General features: G+C 43.6%; 1 protein-coding gene across 2 annotated transcripts in view; it reads right to left on the reverse strand.

Moving 5' to 3' along the window:
- DYM (dymeclin) overlaps window positions 1–18,942 on the reverse strand; it is a 362,668-nt gene that overhangs the window by 103,123 nt on the left and 240,603 nt on the right. For both annotated transcript variants that reach the window (XM_062201648.1, XM_062201646.1), the window contains exon 14: window positions 12,447–12,549. In XM_062201648.1, coding sequence (XP_062057632.1) covers window positions 12,447–12,549 — 103 coding nt within the window. The remainder of the gene's footprint in view (window positions 1–12,446; window positions 12,550–18,942) is intronic.

Here is an 18,942-nt window from a genome sequence, read left to right on the forward strand (position 1 = left end):
TCTCAGCCTCTCTTTCTCTCTCTGTGTAACTCAGACTTCCAAATAAATAAATAAATCTTTAAAAAATAAATATATTTAGAAACGAATGGCTATCACTGGCCTATCTGGAGGATGACTGTGTGATGGTATACACAGCCCCACAGAGAGACATTTGTCATTCACGGCAATGGCTCTGACACTCCTATGTGAAGGTACCAGTTTACTCACATAGTTCTTAGAAATGGAGCTTTAAGTTGAAGACTAATTTGCTTACTTTCAATGCTCCAGTGTATAAAGTCTTTTATATAAGCAGTCTTTCAAGATCTGGTATATACACAAGCACACATAAATACACACAATTTGAAAGGCAAAAAAAAAACAGAGACAGAGCGAACTTTGGTTCACTGGTTCACTCCCCAAATGCCCTCACTGGCCAAGGCTGGCTGGGCCAAAGCTGGGAGCCAAGAACTCAGTCTAAATCTTCCACAGGGAGGCAGGAGCCCAACCATGTCATTACCTGCTGCCTCCCAAGGCTAGAATTTTGAGCCAGAGCTGAGGCTTGAACCCAGGCATCTTAATCACCAAGTCAAATGCCTGCCCCTATGTGGTATGTTTTGATTTTTTTTTTATATTCTTTTTTAGTATATATTTCTTGTTATTTAGGAAGGTCTGCATTTTTGTTCTAATGGTTACCTTTATGTGAATAACTTTATCTAATTCCCCAGCCCCTTTATTTTTAATCATTTTATTGGTTTATTTTTATTTATTCAATACTACTGTAAGTAGTATTGAAATCAACTAATTATCACCTCTTCTTCCTCCCACTTCTCTCCCAGTTCTGACTTGAAGTAATATCCTATATTCCTTCCTAATTTCCAGTGTACCCTCATGGAGAGGATAGAACCAGAGGGTGTTGAAGCTGAGGAAACCACACACAGAATCCACTGAGATACATTTAAAAGGCAAGGAAAGCAAGGGTTGGAATGGCAGAAGAAGTTGCCTAGGCTCATAATAAATTAAAGATAGTTCAAAAATAGAACTCTAAATAAATAAACAAATGAATAAAAATAGAACTCAGGTCTAACTCTCAGGCTGTTGCTCTATCCAAAACTTTTCTGGGCTACTCCTCACAAGCAGTAGTTCAGGATAATTATAAACAGGACTCAGATACCCTGTTCTCCGGCCATAACACCATGTCGGGGCTCCTGCCTCGGGCCGTAGTACTCTGCTCCACCTTTCTGAACCACATGTTCCCCAGACACCTGCACGGCTCAAGGATCTTGCTCCAGTGTCTTCCTTTTTTCAAGATTTATTTTATTTATTTGAAAGGCAGAGTTACAGAGAGAGGGGGAGAGACAGAAAGAGAGAGAGAGAAAGGAAGAGGAGGTGAGAGTGAGAGAGTGAGAGAGAGAGAGAGAGAGAGAGAAAGAGAGATTGATCTTCCACCTGCTGGTTTACTCCCCAAATGGCCACAATGGCCGGAGCTGGGCTGATCTGAAATCAAGAGCAAGGAGCTATTTTTTTTTTAAATTTTCATTGCATTTATTTTTGTTTCCCAAAGAAACCTTTTATTGAGTACAAATCCCATAAGTACAAGTATAGGAATATAGTGATTCTTCCCACGATATCCACACTCCCACCACCATTCCCACCCACCTCCTCCTCCAAGAGCAAGGAGCTTTTATGGGGTCTCCCACATGGATGCAAGGGCCCAAGTACTTGGGCCATCCTTCACTGCTTTCCCAGGCACATTAGCAGGAAGTGGGATCAGGAGTGGAGCAGCTGGGTCTATGGGATGGATGCCAGTGCGGCAGGTGGCGGCTCTACCTGCTATGCCACAGCGCTGGCTCCTTCATTATCTTCTAAATGAGGCAGGCACATGCACCGGCCATCTCTTTTTTTCTTTTTTCTTTTCCTTCCTTTTTTCTTCTCTTTTTTCTTTTTTCTCTTTCTCTTTTCTTCCGTCCTCTTTCTTTCCTTTCTTCCTTCCTTTCTGTCTCTCTCTTTTTTCCCGCCCGGCTCACTTTAAAGAATTTCTAACTGGAAAAGTCGCCAGAACAGTAACAAGTGCCCCATGTGCCCTTGACCCAGCTGCTCAGATGCCATCTTGGTGTGTTGCTCCTGTTGGGTGTCCCCAGCGCGCCCAGGTGTGCCGCCTCAGACCACAGCCATGGAGGTGGGCGCTCAGTGCCCAGGACGCAAGGCCTCCAGCCACACCTTGCTGGTGCTGCCACTGTGGCTCCCTTCCCCGTGCACTGCCGTCCCTGTCCCTTGACTCCCTCTGTCTGGACACTCCCGCCCCCAGGAACAGCTGAGGCAGCAGCTTCAGGACTTGACTTCTGCTAGCCGGGAGAGGCCATCATTCTCACACCAGTACCTCGATTGTGCCAGTGGCAGAGATGGCGACGGCGTGGCAGCCTCTGGCCCGCGTGGCAAATGGTGGCCCAGCCATCCTTATACCCACTGCACTGAGAACAGATTTTAGCTCCGGGAGCCCGTGCCAGGCCTCGGATCCCATGGCACTTGGGAGGTGAGTTGGTGAGTTTGTTACCACAGCTAACAGGAGCTGGCACGCCAGGCCCAGCCCAGGCACCTACAGCTTTCCCAGGTGCCACTACTGGCCACCCGCGTACAGTGCCCCTTCCCACTTCCAGTGCTCCAATCCCTTTGTTCTGCTCTATTCTCCCATGGGACTTACCACCTGCTAACATTTTACTCATTCTTCCATTCTTTTCATTCACCCATGCAAACCTTTATGACATATCTCTCTGCATTTGAATGTAGGACAAACAAGGGTAGCGATTCTGTTGTCACTGGGCAGATAACAGTGCCTGGAACTAGCTGCTCACTAATTATTTGTTGGATGAAAAAATAAGCAATTTCAAGCACCCACATGGTGTTTTTATACATGTATTCCTCTTTTTTTTTTTTTTTTTTTTTTGAGAGGCAGAGTGGATAGTGAGAGAGAGAGAGACAGAGAGAAAGGTCTTCCTTTTTGCCATTGGTTCACCCTCCAATGGCCGCTGCAGCTGGCGCATCTTGCCAATCCGAAGCCAGGAGCCAGGTGCTTCTCCTGGTCTCCCATGCGGGTGCAGGGCCCAAGGACTTGGGCCATCCTCCACTGCCTTCCCGGGCCATAGCAGAGAGCTGGCCTGGAAGAGGGGCAACCGGGATAGAATCCGGTGCCCCAACCGGGACTAGAACCCAGTGTGCCGGCGCCGCAAAAGGAGGATTAGCCTGTTAAGCCACGGCGCTGGCCATGTATTCCTCTTCTATAACTGCTACTTGTTAACTGCTAATCTGAAGAGAACCTGTAACTTGTGGAGCATTTATAAAGGATACTGGAAATATAAAACTGAGAATCAGCCAATGAGTTACTTCACACACAGGTTTAAAGCACTACGAATAATGAAACCAAAGTTACTCTAATTTGGATTTGCTGACCAGTCTGAAACCTCCTACGAGAGCAAACACTGGATTCTCAAAGGCTCAGGGCTGCTTGCGCTTTGTTCGAGACTTCAGCAGAGCAGCACACGTTCAAGGGAAAAGACATGCTGCTGAGTATCCAAGGACACGCCTCAAGGGCTCAGGCACAACACAGAGGATGCCAGGAGAGCCATCGCAGAGGACTCACATGAGTGAAAGGAACCCCAAACGCCCGCCATTCAATGCGCGACAGGCACACTACACAATGCCATTTCTGTGGTTCCAAGTACATTTAAAGATTAAATGTTTAGTTCCTAAACATCAACTATGCAAAAATAACTGCTGTGTTGCATTAACAAATACATCAAGAAAGCCCATACACTCACGGGAGGGCCTCTACCAACCATTAAAGCACAAATCGACTCACCTCCCACCTTCCAAAAGTGTGCCACGCTATTCCTGCTATTCCGGTCTTCAAACCCCTCCCTCAGAAAAGCGAATAGTCTACGCACGCACAGTCCAGGGTTTGGCGCTCTGCGGTGCTCACTAAACTTCTAGATATATTAAGTCCAGATAGACTCTCATGCTCTGCATTTACAAGTGAGCCTCAGACATTCCTGTAAGGAGTCTTCCTCGACTTAAGAATTTTTCAGAAATCTACTAAATTTCCAGAAAAACAGGGAGGGCTAAATTCACAAATACAATTTGTTTTCAGGAATTAAATCAATCAAGGAACGAGCTGAATTTCCACTCATACAATGAGTAAGATTACTGGGTTTTTAGGTCTTATTTGGAGAAACTAAAATAAAGTGCCATTTATAAAACATTTGCAGCTCTGACTATAATCAACTGTAATAATAAGATACCAGCTCAAAAAAATTCTTTTCATTTAAACCCCTTTTGTAATACTGCTTTTTAATAACCCTCATAATAGCTGAATTAAAGGACCCCAACAGAAATCATTCATCCCACATAAAACAAACATTGCCTTTTCTTCTTAGCTTTGTTTTACAAGCTACATTATTTCCAGATGATGCTTAAGGGGACTATGGCTTCAAGAATTAGATGCTTAAATAGACAGCTGCTTTCTATTTGCCATGTAAATCAAGGATAAATCAAAGAAAATTCCAAATAGTAGACTTCTTTTCTTCCTATTCGGAACTACAAACTCGGGCAGAAAGGGAGAAAGAGAAAGAAAAACAATCGAGGTATGAAGAGACAGAAAATTTTAAAAAGAGTTTCTTAAACAGATACAGAGAAATTAGGAGGCATCTCAGGAAAAGGTGTTCTTTGCATATTAATGCTATACAGTTGTATGCAAAAAAATTTTTCCCAACAGAATGGAAAGGAAGAAAAAAGAAACCATGATCACTGGTTTTTCAAATCTATCACACATTACTACTGAATTTAATAATGCATGGGTTGTTTTTTCTGTATCCTTTAAACTTCACTTAGAAAGTTAATTAATCATTACCAGATTTCAAGGCAAACACATCCTATTTCTTTTTATAAGCCACAGGAAGCAACATAAAAGTTATTTCAGTATTTTAATGATAATTTTGTAAAGGTCCTTAAAAAGAATATTACACGATATTCCATAAGAAGCGATAGGACAAATTCTTCTCCAGGAATAAATTTATTTCTCTCAATTGAAGAGTGGTTTTTAAGAATGGAGGAATCTTTTTTTTTTTGGAAACAAAATAGAAGAATTCCAATTAAATATTGTCCTCAGAATCATTCTCAGAAAAAATTTGGAATTCCTAGTTCCTAACCAAATCATAACACAACCCTGGAGCTCAGTTTTACTATGTTAAAATAGAGCCTGGCTTTAAATTAGGAAGAAAATGGTGGGGTAGGAAGTGGGGAGCAGGCTCACCTGTTAGAGACTTGGTTTATCTGAATTTTAAAATCAACTGTCATGGTAGACATTGTGGAAAGCAGTATGGGGGGTTCCTCAAAGATTAAAAGAGAATGTTGTATTCATAGACCCAAAGGAGACGAGATCTGTACCTCAAGATTTGTGCACTCTCATGTTCATCGGAGCATAATCCACAATGACCGGCACAGGCACACCCCCAGGGCTGACAGACGACTGGCTAAAGAACATGTGGCACATACACACAAAGGACTCTCACTCATCCATAAAAGGAAATTCTGCCATTTGAGACAACATGGCTGGACTTGGAGGACATCACACTATGTCAATCAGACACAGAAAGAAAAATACTGCGTGATTTCAGCTGTTATGTGGCATCTAAAAAAGTCACACTTTTTCAGTTATAAAAGCAGTGAACAGAATAGTGCTTGTCACGGGCCGGAGGCAGGGGGACACGAATTTCCTGTTATAAGAGGAGTAAGTTCTATGGAGCTAATGTACAGCATGGTGACTGTGTTTAATAAAACTACTATCTACTTGTCATTCCCTAAGAGAATAGATCTTAAATGTTCATATCACACTCACAAAGGAAAGGTGTGTCAGGTGATGGATGCATTAGTTATGACTGTGGTGATCATTTCACAATGTGTACCTTAAATAGACATAATTTTCATTTCTTAGTTATACCTCAGGAAAGTCTGGGAAACTCAACTGCACTACACAAGAAAGCTACTGGGGTCCAATCGGTGCGGGGCTGGGGTCCATTTAGGTTCAAAGCAGTTATCCTAGGGATGTTCACATAGTCACAAGATTTGGTTCTAACCAGTATTTTACACAGGTGCTTTGTTATAAAAGTAATTATAATGATCCTGATCTGAATTTTGCCATCCTCCTTGGGGAACTGGTTGATCCCAGGACAGGGGTAGGGAAAGCACAAGATTCACTGGACCATTGGAAGGTCTCAGAAAAGGACAGGAGCACATTGAAAGAGCAGACGATAGGATGCGTAAGAACTCCCCGTGGTCAAAGCAGGAACAACTTGAGCAACAACATAATTAATAGCCCTGGATTACAGCACAAAGAATTAAGTACCCACGAGGCCATCCGATATAAACAAGTACCCAGTGGAGAAGTGCCAGCCTTTCCTTGCACAAGTCTACCGATAAATGGAGAAGGAATGAGGAAAATAGAAAAGCACCAGCAGGTCAGGGATAAAAGCTGTGGGTAAGATCCACCAGTGGATTCTAAAGGGTGTGGGAAACTGTCTAAGTGGAAACAGGATTGTGGCACTGTTCTCCACACATCTCCCAAAAGATAAGGGAACTACAAAAGGAAAAACAGTGAGTTTACAGTGAGAAGTCTGGCCAGACCTCCCCTGAGCAAAGCGCTCCAGGTGAACATCACCAGTCTGCACAACACTGAGTACTGTCCGGAGATGGCATCACCCCAGCGGGGGCCCCTCCAGTGATAGGATCATACGCAAATGCCGCAAATGCTGGGCAAACCGAAAGGGAGGGACACCCTACACAATAACCAGCTGGGAGTCTTTAGAAGAAACAAAGGAGACAGCCTGGGCTGGATCTAGGGAGGAATAAGGAGATTAACATTTAGCTTGGGAAAATCTGAATGAGCATTTTGGTTAACAGTATTAAAGTTTAGCTAACAGTAGTTACTTAGGTTTGATAAATATTCTATGCTAATTTAAAATATTAACCACAGGGAAAACTGAGTGAAGGATATACGGAAATTCTTTAAAACAACTCTAAGCCAAATTATCAGCATAGCATAATTAGAGAACCTGGCCTTATCAAATGCTTGCACTACACCAAGTATCTTCCCTGGGCTCATTCATGCACTCAAAAGAACCCTGGTGGCTGGTGCTACTGTTTCTCCCATTTTACAGATGAAATAACTGAGGGCCAGAGAGGCAAAATGACCTGCCCAAGGCCACACATGTACAAGTTGCAGAACCAGGTTACAGAATATGATCTTTGCCCATTTTAAAATTGGATTATTGCTTTATTATTATTATTATTATTATTACAGGCAGAGTGGAGAGAGAGAGAGAGAGAGAGAGAGAGAGAGAGAAAGGTCTTCCTTTGCCGTTGGTTCACCCCCCAATGGCCGCTACAGCAGGTGCGCTGCGACTGCTGATCCGAAGCCAGGAGCCAGGTGCTTCTCCTGGTCTCCCATGGGGTGCAGGGCCCAAGGACTTGGGCCATCCTCCACTGCACTCCCGGGCCACAGCAGAGAGCTGGCCTGGAAGAGGGGCAACTGGGACAGAATCTGGCGCCCTGACCGGGACTAGAACCCGGTGTGCCGGCGCCGCAGGCGGAGGATTAGCCTATTGAGCTGCGGCACCGGCCTACTTTATTATTTTTTAAAAAAATACTTATGCATTTGAAGGCAGAGAGAGAGAGAGAGAAGGAGGGAGGGAGGGAGAGAGATTGATTGATTGATGCCATCTACTGAATCACTCCTCCAAAGCCCACTAAAGCCAGGAGCTGAGGCTGGGAGCCAGGAATGCAACCCCAGTCTCCAATGTGGATGGCAGGAACAACTATTTGAGCCGCCACTGCCACGTCCCAGAGTCTGCATCGGCAGGGAGCGGACATCAGGAGCTGGAGCCAGGTACTGAATCCTGGTTCTCCGATGTGGGATGTCCATGACCAGAGTCTCCACTGTTAGGCCAAATTCCTACCCCTATCTTTTTATTGAGTTGTGAGAGTTCCTTACATATTCTGGGTCTAGTTCCTTATCAGATACATGATTTGCAATTATTTTCTCTCATTCTGTAGTTTGTCTTTTGAAACAGAAAAGCTTTAAACTTCAAGGAAGTCCACTTTCTCTGTTTTTGTCACATGAAATCTGCCTAATCCAAAGTCATGAAGATCCACTCACATTTTCCTCTGAAAGTTTTACAGCTTTAGCACTTACATTTAGGTCTATGGTGTGGTTTATGAGAAAGGGTATGGATCAGTCACCTTTTAACATTTGTTGTTAATACAATAAATACCAGAGTGGAGCTTCTCGGGAGGGTTTATTTTGCTCCCAGTTTTGGAGGTTCACAGTCCAAGACTGGGTGGCCCCATCGCCTCGGCCTCTGATGAGGGTGGTGGATGCTGGAAACGTGGAGGGAGGATCCCAAGGTGAGCCAGGAAGCAGACAGAGACAGGGAGCATGCGCCGTCTCCAGGCCCAGGTGTCTCTCGTTATAAAGCCACCATGATTCGACCGTGGGGCAGCCGAATCCAGCGCAATCACTTTTCTAAGGCCCTCTGCATAACAGACTGTATATTCCCATGATTCCCAAACATCATGCTCTCAAGACTGCTCTATACTGTTAAAAAACCACTGATGCTTTCAAATAGCCGCTTTCATGTAGATTATGGGTACTGGTATTTGCCATGTTAAAATTTTAAACTAAGAGAAATTAAAAACATAAGAATATACAATTTCACATTCTTTTAGCTGTCAGAGCAGTCTCATCACTCTTAAGCAACTCCCGTACAATCCCAATATAAACTGTGGGAGAAAATGTAGAGTGAGACTTTGATAACCATCGGAATACACAAATGACAGGCTGGTGGCAGGCAGTCCACTTGCTGATTAGCAAGTCAACGGCAAACTCTCAGCTACTTCTGATCCCTCTGCTGATTCTCCTCATTCTGGCTGCCTACTCTTTAGGACTAGTGAGTTCTTGGCTCGGGCCTTGGTATTTACTGTTTGCAGTGAGGTGGTAGAAGTCACACGGAAAGACTCAAAAGGCATTATAATTTGGTCCCTTATGGTTCTACCTAGAGCAGAAGTTAGATACTACTCATCTCTAATAGTGGCTAAGATGAGCATGAAAATCTAGGGAAACAGACTCTACATGACACTGTGACAAGATTCTTAAGTTTAAAACCATGGCTATCGTTTTAAAAGCAACTATAACTCATTTAAAATCCTTGTTTCCTCTTCTATATTCAGGTTCTGCTGACTATAACCAAAGTAGTCTGAAAGATCCATTTGAACTAAAACCAAACATTGGCAGATGCTCCTCTAGCGTTAGTCCTGTCCCTTTGGTCACTGAAGGAAGTTTGAAGAAGCCCTAATATAAAGACAGCCAAGAAAAGCCCAGTCAACTTTCCTGGTCACCTCCACTGCCCCTGAGGAGGCGCCTCTGCAGTGGGTGTTCTCTCCCCCACAGAGGACTGGGGCCCAATTTTCCTTCTATTATCCCTTACACAGCCATTGTCTGGAGCTTGGTAGGCTTCTGGTTTCCCGAGATGTTCGGATGAACATGGTTGTACTACAATACTCATACTGACATTGTTGTAACTTGCAATTTGCTTTGTATATTATTACTCAACTGACTTGTGAATTAAGCAGCATAATGAGGAAAAACATTTTCTTAATAAACTCAGATGCCTCTAGGTGGAATGAAAGCACTCCATGTACTACAGTGAAATGAAAACATCTCCTCATTTTTAAGCACTTCATCAAGCTCCTTGCCAATACAGTTCATTCAATCCTGGTGTAAAAGTGCACGGCACAGAACCCACTGCTGCACGAAGACACTTTCATTTTCCTTTTCCATCTTTGACAAACAAGCGGTTTAGCATTAGTCTGAAATTGTATGTGGGTTTTGGCTGGGATACTTAACAAGTTAAATTTCTCATTTTCCCAGTGAACAGCTGGTTCAAAAGAGAAGGACAATGAGAATCATGATTTCAACAGCACACATCACTGCCACACTGTCCTGAGCCGTGAAGATGAGATGGAAACACAGGGTTATTAAGAAAGAGGGACACAGTGCAGTGCTCATGTGTCAGGGGCACCTTGCTGTAATTATCGTCAGATCCAGGGCAGGAGGCAGTCCCAGTTCACACCCCTGCCACCGAGTCAGGGTTCACCGCCCTCCTCAATCAACTGAGGAAAGACAGCAAAAGTGAAGTTCACATACCCACTTGGAGAATGTTGCGATTTGCAGTCTTGCACACACACGTATCAAAGACTGGCAGGGACAGGTCCCAGAGGGAAGCCCCCAGGAGTTCTAGAAGCAGATGCTTTAAGAAACTAATTTTTACTTAGTCAAATTTGTGCACAAGAAGATGGTCAATTACTGACTCTAAAACTGTGAATTTCAATGGCAGAATTCACATTGCTGTTACAGGGTCACACGCCCATCATTTGCATAATCACTTACATGATTGCAAATACCAACAGACTCTATTTCCTCTAAAAAATCTCAGTTTTATGGTTCTCTGGCTAGAGGGGAATGCTGCTAGGGAAACTTCAGGACTAAATAAATTTGACACATTTCTATGGAATAAATGACAGGACTACTGCATAAATCAAATATTAATTGTATGACAGTAAATTGTCTACAGATAAACCATATTCAAGTTCTTCATAAATATAATTCTCTACCGGTTACTCTGGTCCAGTTGAGGTTTCTAAGGAATCATTAGAATGAAAAGTTGTTCTTACCACAGCTCAAGGCAAATGCAGAATTAAGTGAGCTGTTATGATAATTTTCAAGAACCATTTGGAACATGCAACTTAGCAGGAGATTCTTAAAAAGTCCTTTTTGGAATTATAAACGTAATACCTTACCAGGATGCCTGATCATAACATAACCTGCACGCACTCACACGCACAAGATAAATAAAAGAGAAGAAAAATAGCTGCAGTCAGGTTGTGGCTGCACACAGCTATCTTTGTTTATCAGCGGCTCAAATCCGGACTGGGTGCCGTTCCCACAGCCTCCTATCAGCGCAACCATTTAGAAATGAAACAAACCACAGGAAACAAGCAAAACAACTCTCCAGCTGTCTGGTATGCACTGCCACTTCAAACACAGAATTTAGAAATTCTCCAATAAAGTTTCTAAATATCAACCCACAAAGCTGTTGTCTGGCAATGTGGGGAGGCCCTAACTCGAACTTGACCAACTCCTGTGGTTTACAGCAAGATAATTTTTAGCCTTTTCATCCAAGCCGTGGTCCCGAACCCAAGGCTTGTCACGGCAGCTCTGTCCTGCAGGGGTTCAGGGTGCACCCTCGGAGCTCCTGCATTCTGCTCGCCCCTGCGTGCCTCTGCTCTCCTCTACCCGCATCCTCTGAGGTCAGGTGGGAGGCGCCTCACCTTTAGTGTCTGGGGCAAAGGCATCACATTCCTGTTTCATTCTGACCATGGCCTCGAAGTCCAGAGTCGCATACTGATGAGAGCAGAGCCAGACTCCCCTTCCCAGGAACTGAGAGTTAGGACCTCAGGCTCTGATCAGTGAGCCAAAGGCACTAGGCTCACAAGAAACCACTCTAAGTTGGTGGGGAAAAAGGAACGGGTTGGGTTACTATTTAGGTCCAAGTGAACAAACAGAGAAACCTGGCTGGGCCAAAGCAGCAGCAGGGGGCTGGCACTGTGGCTCAGCGGGTTAATACCCTGGCCTGAAGTGCCGACATCCCATATGGGCGCCAGTTCTAGTCCCGGCTGCTCCACTTCCTATCCAGCTCTCTGCTATGGCCAGGGAAAGCAGTAGAAGATGGCCCAAGTCCTTAGGCCCCTGTACCCAAGTGGGAGACCCAGAAGAATCTCCTGGCTCCTGGCTTCGGATTGGCACAGCTCCGGCCGTTGCGGCCATCTGGGGAGTGAACCATCGGATGGAAGACCTCTCTCTGCTTCTCCTCTCCCTGTGTAACTCTGACTTTCAAATAAATAAATAAATCTTAAAAAAAAAAAAAAAGCAGCAGAATAAAGCAGAACCAAAACAAAGTAGAGATCAGAAACTAAATGGTCCCAGAAACAGGATATTCCTGAACCCAATGGTCTTTCGATTTCAGGTTCTAGTTCTGGTGAAATCCAGGTGCACTTCTTCCCCTTGAATTTAGTGAGAAACCTTTGCATATGTCCTATAAAATCCCTCGTTTTGTTTTGTGTAATTAGTTGAGGTGGGTTTCCTGACTTAGATGCCTAATTATTAACAATCATGGGTTTAGGAATGATTTGCTTCAACCCTTATTAATTACCCCTTACAGTTTTCCCCTTGATTTGAGAATTATTCCTTTATTTTCTTATTAGAGCTTGCGCAGGCACCCAGAGTTTGATGAGAAGGGTACTATAATTTGCAAATTTAACAAGGAGAGGGAAATTCCTGTGGAAGGAATACAGTGACTACTCACATAATCTGGTAGAGGAACATCACTGGAACTCAGCGAACCCCTCAAGGACTGTGTGGCTTGTTCCAGAACTTTGTTGTGTTTTTTAGACAGCAAAGAAAACAAACTAGAGGAAAAAAAGAAACACAAAACCATTTATATTAAAATAACTACCTCACTTACTAGGAGTTCTATGGAATTATATAGTTGCACAGCAGGTCAATTATTCTGAAATACACTTGGAAATAATTCTTTCACCAAGCCTATGTTAACAGCAGGATTAACAATACTACTTCTATAACAAAACACTGAGGTGAGGGGATGCTTAACTTAGAAGGGTTCTAAACTTTTTTTTTAAACTTTGACAGTTTAAAATGGTTTCACAAATGATTACTACAGGGGAAAGAACAATGGCCGCAGATTGAGAAAACCTGGGATGCTGACTAACTTTATAACAACCTGAGCAGATATTTTGGAAGTTATAACAGACTGAGGGATACTAAAGTTCCAGCCAGCCAGTGGCTAACACTCATCAAACCTGGGCAGTCAGCTGAATGCCCAGAAAGGCTATGCTTCAAGAGCAGGACAACGCTAATCCAGAATATGGATTACTTTACTCTGAGAGACACCTGGCAAAGCTAAACGAACAATCTTCAAGGAATAAAGTTGATGACATCAATTGTACTCCTGTTGAGAGACGTTATCACACTGGCTAAAAAAGTGAGACACAGCCGAGTGCTGTTGACAAGAGGCACATTTATAAATGTAAAGACACAGATAAGTTCACACAACACAATAGGTAAACTTGCAGCACTAATCATAAGAAAACTGGAGTGGCTACTTTAAATTTCAAAGTATATTTGAGGACAAGATTCTTATTCCTAGACACAAATAGAGAGATTTTATAATGATTAAAGTCAATTCCTCAAGAAGATATGATAATCTCAAATATGCACACGCCTAGAAATACAGCTTCATATATGTAATAATTATATGGTTATACTATTAAACTACTATATCTAATGAGTGAAGAATTCCTTTGGGTTAGATGGCAGCTTACAAATAAAGGCAACTGTGATTTCATGTACTTTCCATATAAACTTGAGCTATGACCTGTAGTTTTAAAAATTAATTAGTTAATTCATTAATTGAGAGACAGAGCGAAAACTCATTTCCATTTGCTGGTTAACTTCCCAAATGCTCACAACAGCTGTTTGGGGCAGGGCTGAAGGGAGGAGCTGGAAGTCAAGCCAGGTCTCCCATAGAGGCAGCAGGAGCACAACTGGGCCATCACCACTGCCTCTTAAGGTCTGCATCAGCAGGAGCTGGAGTCAGGAGCCAGAGCCGGTCCTGGGTTTCGGGTCCAGGTACCAGGACATGGGACACGGATGTCTTAATTGGTAATTTCATCACTAGGCTGAAGATGTATCCCAGTAGTACTTTTTTTTTTGACAGGTAGAGTGGACAGTGAGAGAGAGAGAGACAGAGAGAACCAGTAGTACTTTTAAGTGCCAAACACATTAACATTTCTTGGTGATACTCTTTAAATAGAATATTGACTTGAATATCAATTTAGGAAATTCCCTAATTACTTCAGATGGTTTAAATAGGATATTCAATGAAGACTAGGCCCACTAAAGATGCTTTCTAAATTAGCTTTTTTAAAAGGATGTATTTATTTATTAGAAAGACAAAGCCACACACACACACACACAGAAAAGAGAGAGAGACAGAATCTTCTATTCACTGGTTCATTCCCCAAATGACAGCAACAGCTAGAGCTGGGACCAGCTGAAGCCAGGAGACAAGAACTCCATCCTGGTCTTCCACGTTGGTGGCAGGCATGCAGGTACTTGTGCCACCTTCCCTGCCTTTCCAGCCAGATGCATTACCAGGAAGCCAGACTGGGAGTGAGCAGCTGGCACTCTAACACCCGGTTAACCTGTACCACAACACTGGTCCATTTCTAAACTGACTTTCAACTGATATTATTCAGGGAAAAGAAACTCTCAAACACTTATTAGTACTGCTACATGTTGAGAGAAGCAAATATAATAGAGGCAACAAATAGTGTCTAAATCTATACTCAAATACAGAGGGAAGAAAAGGAATTACGTGAAACAATCACTGAATCGGCATGAAATCACGTCATCCTGATTGTGTGGTCAAGCACAGGTATCTGAGAGAGGTCTCTGTGAAGTGGAAGTCCTGGCTTAGGCTTTATAGAGTCTTGAAAAGGAAGAAAGATTTATTTGTGCAAGAGAGGAGGGAAGGGGCAGATGTTTGATACCGAGACTAAGGTGCTACTTGGCATATCTCTATCCCACACCAGAGTGGCTGGGTTCGAGTCCTAGCTGCACTTCTGATCTAGCTTCCTGCTAATGCATCCCTGGGAAGGCAACAGGTGATGGCTCAAGTACTTGGGTTCCTATTACCACGTGGGAGACTCAGATTGGGTTCTGGGCTTTGGCTTGGCCCAGATCTGGCTACTGCAGGAATTGGTGGATGAAAGATCTCGTCTCTGTCTCTATCTGCCTTTCAGTTAAAATGGAAAAAAGGGAGAAAAAATGAAAAAGAAAAGGCTTCTCCTCCTCTGTCAGGAGGTAGGAGAGTTCTGGTGTGCATGTGTGTGTCTGTTTGCATGTGTGTCTGTGTGTGCACATGTGTGCGTGTTAATGTCTGTGTGTGTGCGTGTCTGTGGTGTGTGTGCATGTATGTGTGTGTCTGTGTGTCTCTGTGTATGTGTCTGTGTGTCTGTGCGTGTATGTGTATCGTGTGTGTGCATGTGTGTGTATCGTGTATGTGTGTGCATGTGTGTATCGTGTGTATGTCTGTGTGTGTCTGTGCGTGTGTGTGTGTATGTGTGTAAGACAGATAGAGAGAAAGAAAAGATATTTCCAAACAGAAGAAAGAGCCAGAGGCAAAAGTATGGGAGAATGAGGAAACCGTAAAGCTGCCATATAGGGAATCAGGATATAATGGAACATGAATTTTTTTCAATTGTTTTATTTTTCCATGTCTTTTCAACTCAAGGTGAAGCTTTGCTCGCTGCCCCTGCCATCCCATTTTAAAGCTAAAAGTAACCACCATATTTTCCACTCACCACAATTCCATAACCAGTGGTAACTGATACAATTTATTGTATGTAATTCCAGAAATATTATATATGCATCAAGGCATGTATATGAGTACAGACCGAGTGTGTGTGTGTATATATATATATATATATTTATATCTTTCTTATTCCACAAAATGCACTATTTTGTATCTTGCACTTTTCCCACTTAATAACATGCTCTTTCATTCATTCCACAAGCATTTATTTGGTGAGTGCCTGCTACTTGATATCTAAGCATACAGATGTAACATAATTATTAATCAATCATGGCTTTTATTTACCGTTTTCCTTGCTATACACAACCTAACTTTTAGCATAGCTGAGATAATCTGTAGTATAAATTCCTTGAAGTAAAAGCGCTGAGGATAATAACTGAACATAATCCTGAGCTGCATTAGAGATACAGATTTTCAAGTAGAGAGGCAAAGAGAAAAGTGAGGACGGCACTGTGGTGTAGCGGGTAAAGCTGCTGCCTGCAGTGCCAGCCTCCCATATGGGTGCCAGTTGGAGTCCCGGCTGGTCCACTTCCAATCCAGCTCTTTGCTAATGGCCTGGGAAAGCAGCAGAGGATGGCCCAAGTGCTTGGGCCCCTGCACCCACATGGGAGACCCACCCAAAAGAAGCTTCTAGCACCTGGCTTCGGATCAGCCAAGCTACAGGGAGTGAGCCAGTGAACGGAAGACCTCTCTCTGTGTCTCTCCCCCCAGCCCCATCATTCTGCCTCTCAAATAAATAAATCTTTTTTAAAAAGTAAAAATACATTGGGGTTGAATATAATGTACAGTCACAGAGAAATTGGAAGCTAATCACTGATGGCAATACATGTTCTGAATTTTTGAAAGTCGTGCCAGCGCCGCGGCTCAATAGGCTAATCCTCCACCTGCGGCGCCGGCACCGCGGGTTCTAGTCCTGGTTGGGGCACCAGAGTCTATCCCAGTTGCTCCTCTTCCAGTCCAGCTCTCTGCTATGGCCCGGGAAGGCAGTGGAGGATGACCCAAGTGCTTGGGCCCTGCATCCGCATGGGAGACCAGGAGAAGCACCTGGCTCCTGGCTTCAGATCAGCGCGGTGCGCCTGCCGCAGCGTGGTAGCCACAGCGGCCATTGGGGGGTGAACCAACGACAAAGGAAGACCTTTCTCTCTGTCTCTCTCTCTCACTGTCCACTCTGCCTGTCAAAAAAAAAAAAAAAAAAAGAAAGAAAGAAAGAAAGAAAAAAAAAGTCTTTTGAGACTAAAAGAACTTCGGTAGTAGAGCAAGGCAGGATTCAGGAGTGTAAATTAGATGTCCAAACAAAAAGGGAAGAAATAAAGATGCTTAGAGTGAGTGAGTTTCAGGGCATTAGTAAAAAACCAAGAAGGGAGAAGTGGAGCCAGGCAGTGCCCTTTGCTGTTTATAGAGAACCACTATGCGAGTGCGTCCCCCACGAGTACCCGCCATGGACAGCAGGGATAATCTCTGGCAGCTTGTACCATCCATGGAAGAAAATTATTAAACAAGTCCGAGGAACCAGAGCAAACACACTTCAAACTGTTTCCTTTGGAAAAGAAAGGCCGGGCTGCTTATGTGTTTATTTTTAAAGAGAATACTAACAATCTGTTTTCCTTGCTAGTAGGAGACCAAACAAGGAAGTGAGCTTCAGTTCAAACGTAAGATATTTCAGTTGAGTAAAATGGAAAATCTGACCACGAAGGGCATAAACTGCTGAGACAATGCACCCCGAGGAGCTGTGGATTCTGCTCCCAGCTATCTGTATAAAAACGAGCACCCTGAGGTCACTTCCAGTTCTCTATCGTACATGAGGAACACAACTCCCACTCTAAGTTGTTCTCTCATACAAGTGACTAGGCTTCCCTCAGACCTTACAGCTGTGCTTTCAAAGTTTTGTATGTTTTTTAAACACTCTCATTTTGGCCTTACATTGAGCATTTTTAAGGCAAAATGACCTAAATTCATAGGAGACATGAGCTGCAAATCGCTGAGGGAGAAAAGCAGCTTTTGTTTAAGCTCTCCAGCCACAGTATCTCGCTCTAACTCAGAGTCGGAGTAAAGAATAAAGACACGCGATGTGTGCACAAAATGTGATTTTAAAAATTAGTGAAATTCAGTATTATGCATATCCGAAGACCAATCAATCAGGATATACTAGACAGAATACTTTTTTAAAAAAAAAGAAATTAGAAATTCTTTTTGTATAAGACTGTTCATTACATTGGGTCAAGAATGAGAAAGACTGAAATACTGGTCAAGGATGGAATGGGTAAATAAACTGGGATGATCCTAGGAAAATGTACCAATACATGGCGATTTAAATTGACCTAATGCTATATGTATCACTTTTGGAGAAATCTCAGTAACAATGCTGAATTAAAAAAAAACAAAAACAAACAACAAAAAAAACACAAGTATCCTTAACAGAGGTAAACAAGGTGATACTATTTATGTAATAATTTTAAAATGTAAAATAATAAATTTTATATTATATATTTGTATATATTTTATTGATAAAATAAATGTGGGGGCTGGCACTGTGGCACAGTGGGTTAAAGCCCTGGCCTAGCAGTGCTGGCATCCCATATGGGTGCCGGTTTGAGTCCCGGCTGTTCCTCTTCCAATCCAGCTCTCTGCTATAGCCTGGGAAGGCAGTAGAAGATGGCCCAAGTTCTTGGGGCCCTGCACCCACGAGGGAGACCCTGAAGAAGCTCCTGGCTCCTGGCTTCAGATCAGTGCAGCCGTGGCCATTGCAGCCATTTGGGGAGTGAACCGGTGGATGGAAGACCTCTCTCTGTCTCTAGCTCTCTCTGTAATTCTGCCTTTCAAATAAACAAAATAAATCCTAAAAAAAAAAAAAAAAAAAAAAAAAAAAAGTGGAGAGGCAGCATAGCCTCTCCCCAGTGCAGATAAAATAAATGTGGAAGTAATAGAAAATACACATGGAAATGCTAACGCCTACATTCAGGATTGCTGCTTTCCTCCAGGGAGGGAGGGAAGAAAATGGAATCAGGAAGACATGGGATTGGGATTCGGGATTCGGCTCTCACCTGAGTCCCCTCCCTCCCTCCCTCTGGTCCTGCACAAAGATATACAGAGTGTTCTTTTGGTAACATTGAATCAGCGCATAAGGGACTGCTAGCCTGCTCTCTTGGTGTTCCGCCCGCATGGCTGAAACACCGCTTTCCTTTAGGAAATCTGCTGAGAAGAGCAAGCTCTCCTGTGGAAAGCAGGGCCCTCGCCACAGACAGCCTGGACACAGAGTGCGTGCGGCCAGCGCCGCCTGCGCACGCCGAGGCGGTCACAAGCTGGTGAGCAAGGCTGCAGCCCGGGGTGCACAGATGGTGGCAGGAGACGAGTCCAGAACAAGGACGGGCTGAAGGCAGAGGGAGGAGGGCTGCTTACAGCACCTCCA

Source organism: Lepus europaeus, chromosome 9 (genome assembly GCF_033115175.1).
Source record: "Lepus europaeus isolate LE1 chromosome 9, mLepTim1.pri, whole genome shotgun sequence".
Classification (NCBI taxonomy): Eukaryota; Metazoa; Chordata; class Mammalia; order Lagomorpha; family Leporidae; genus Lepus; species Lepus europaeus.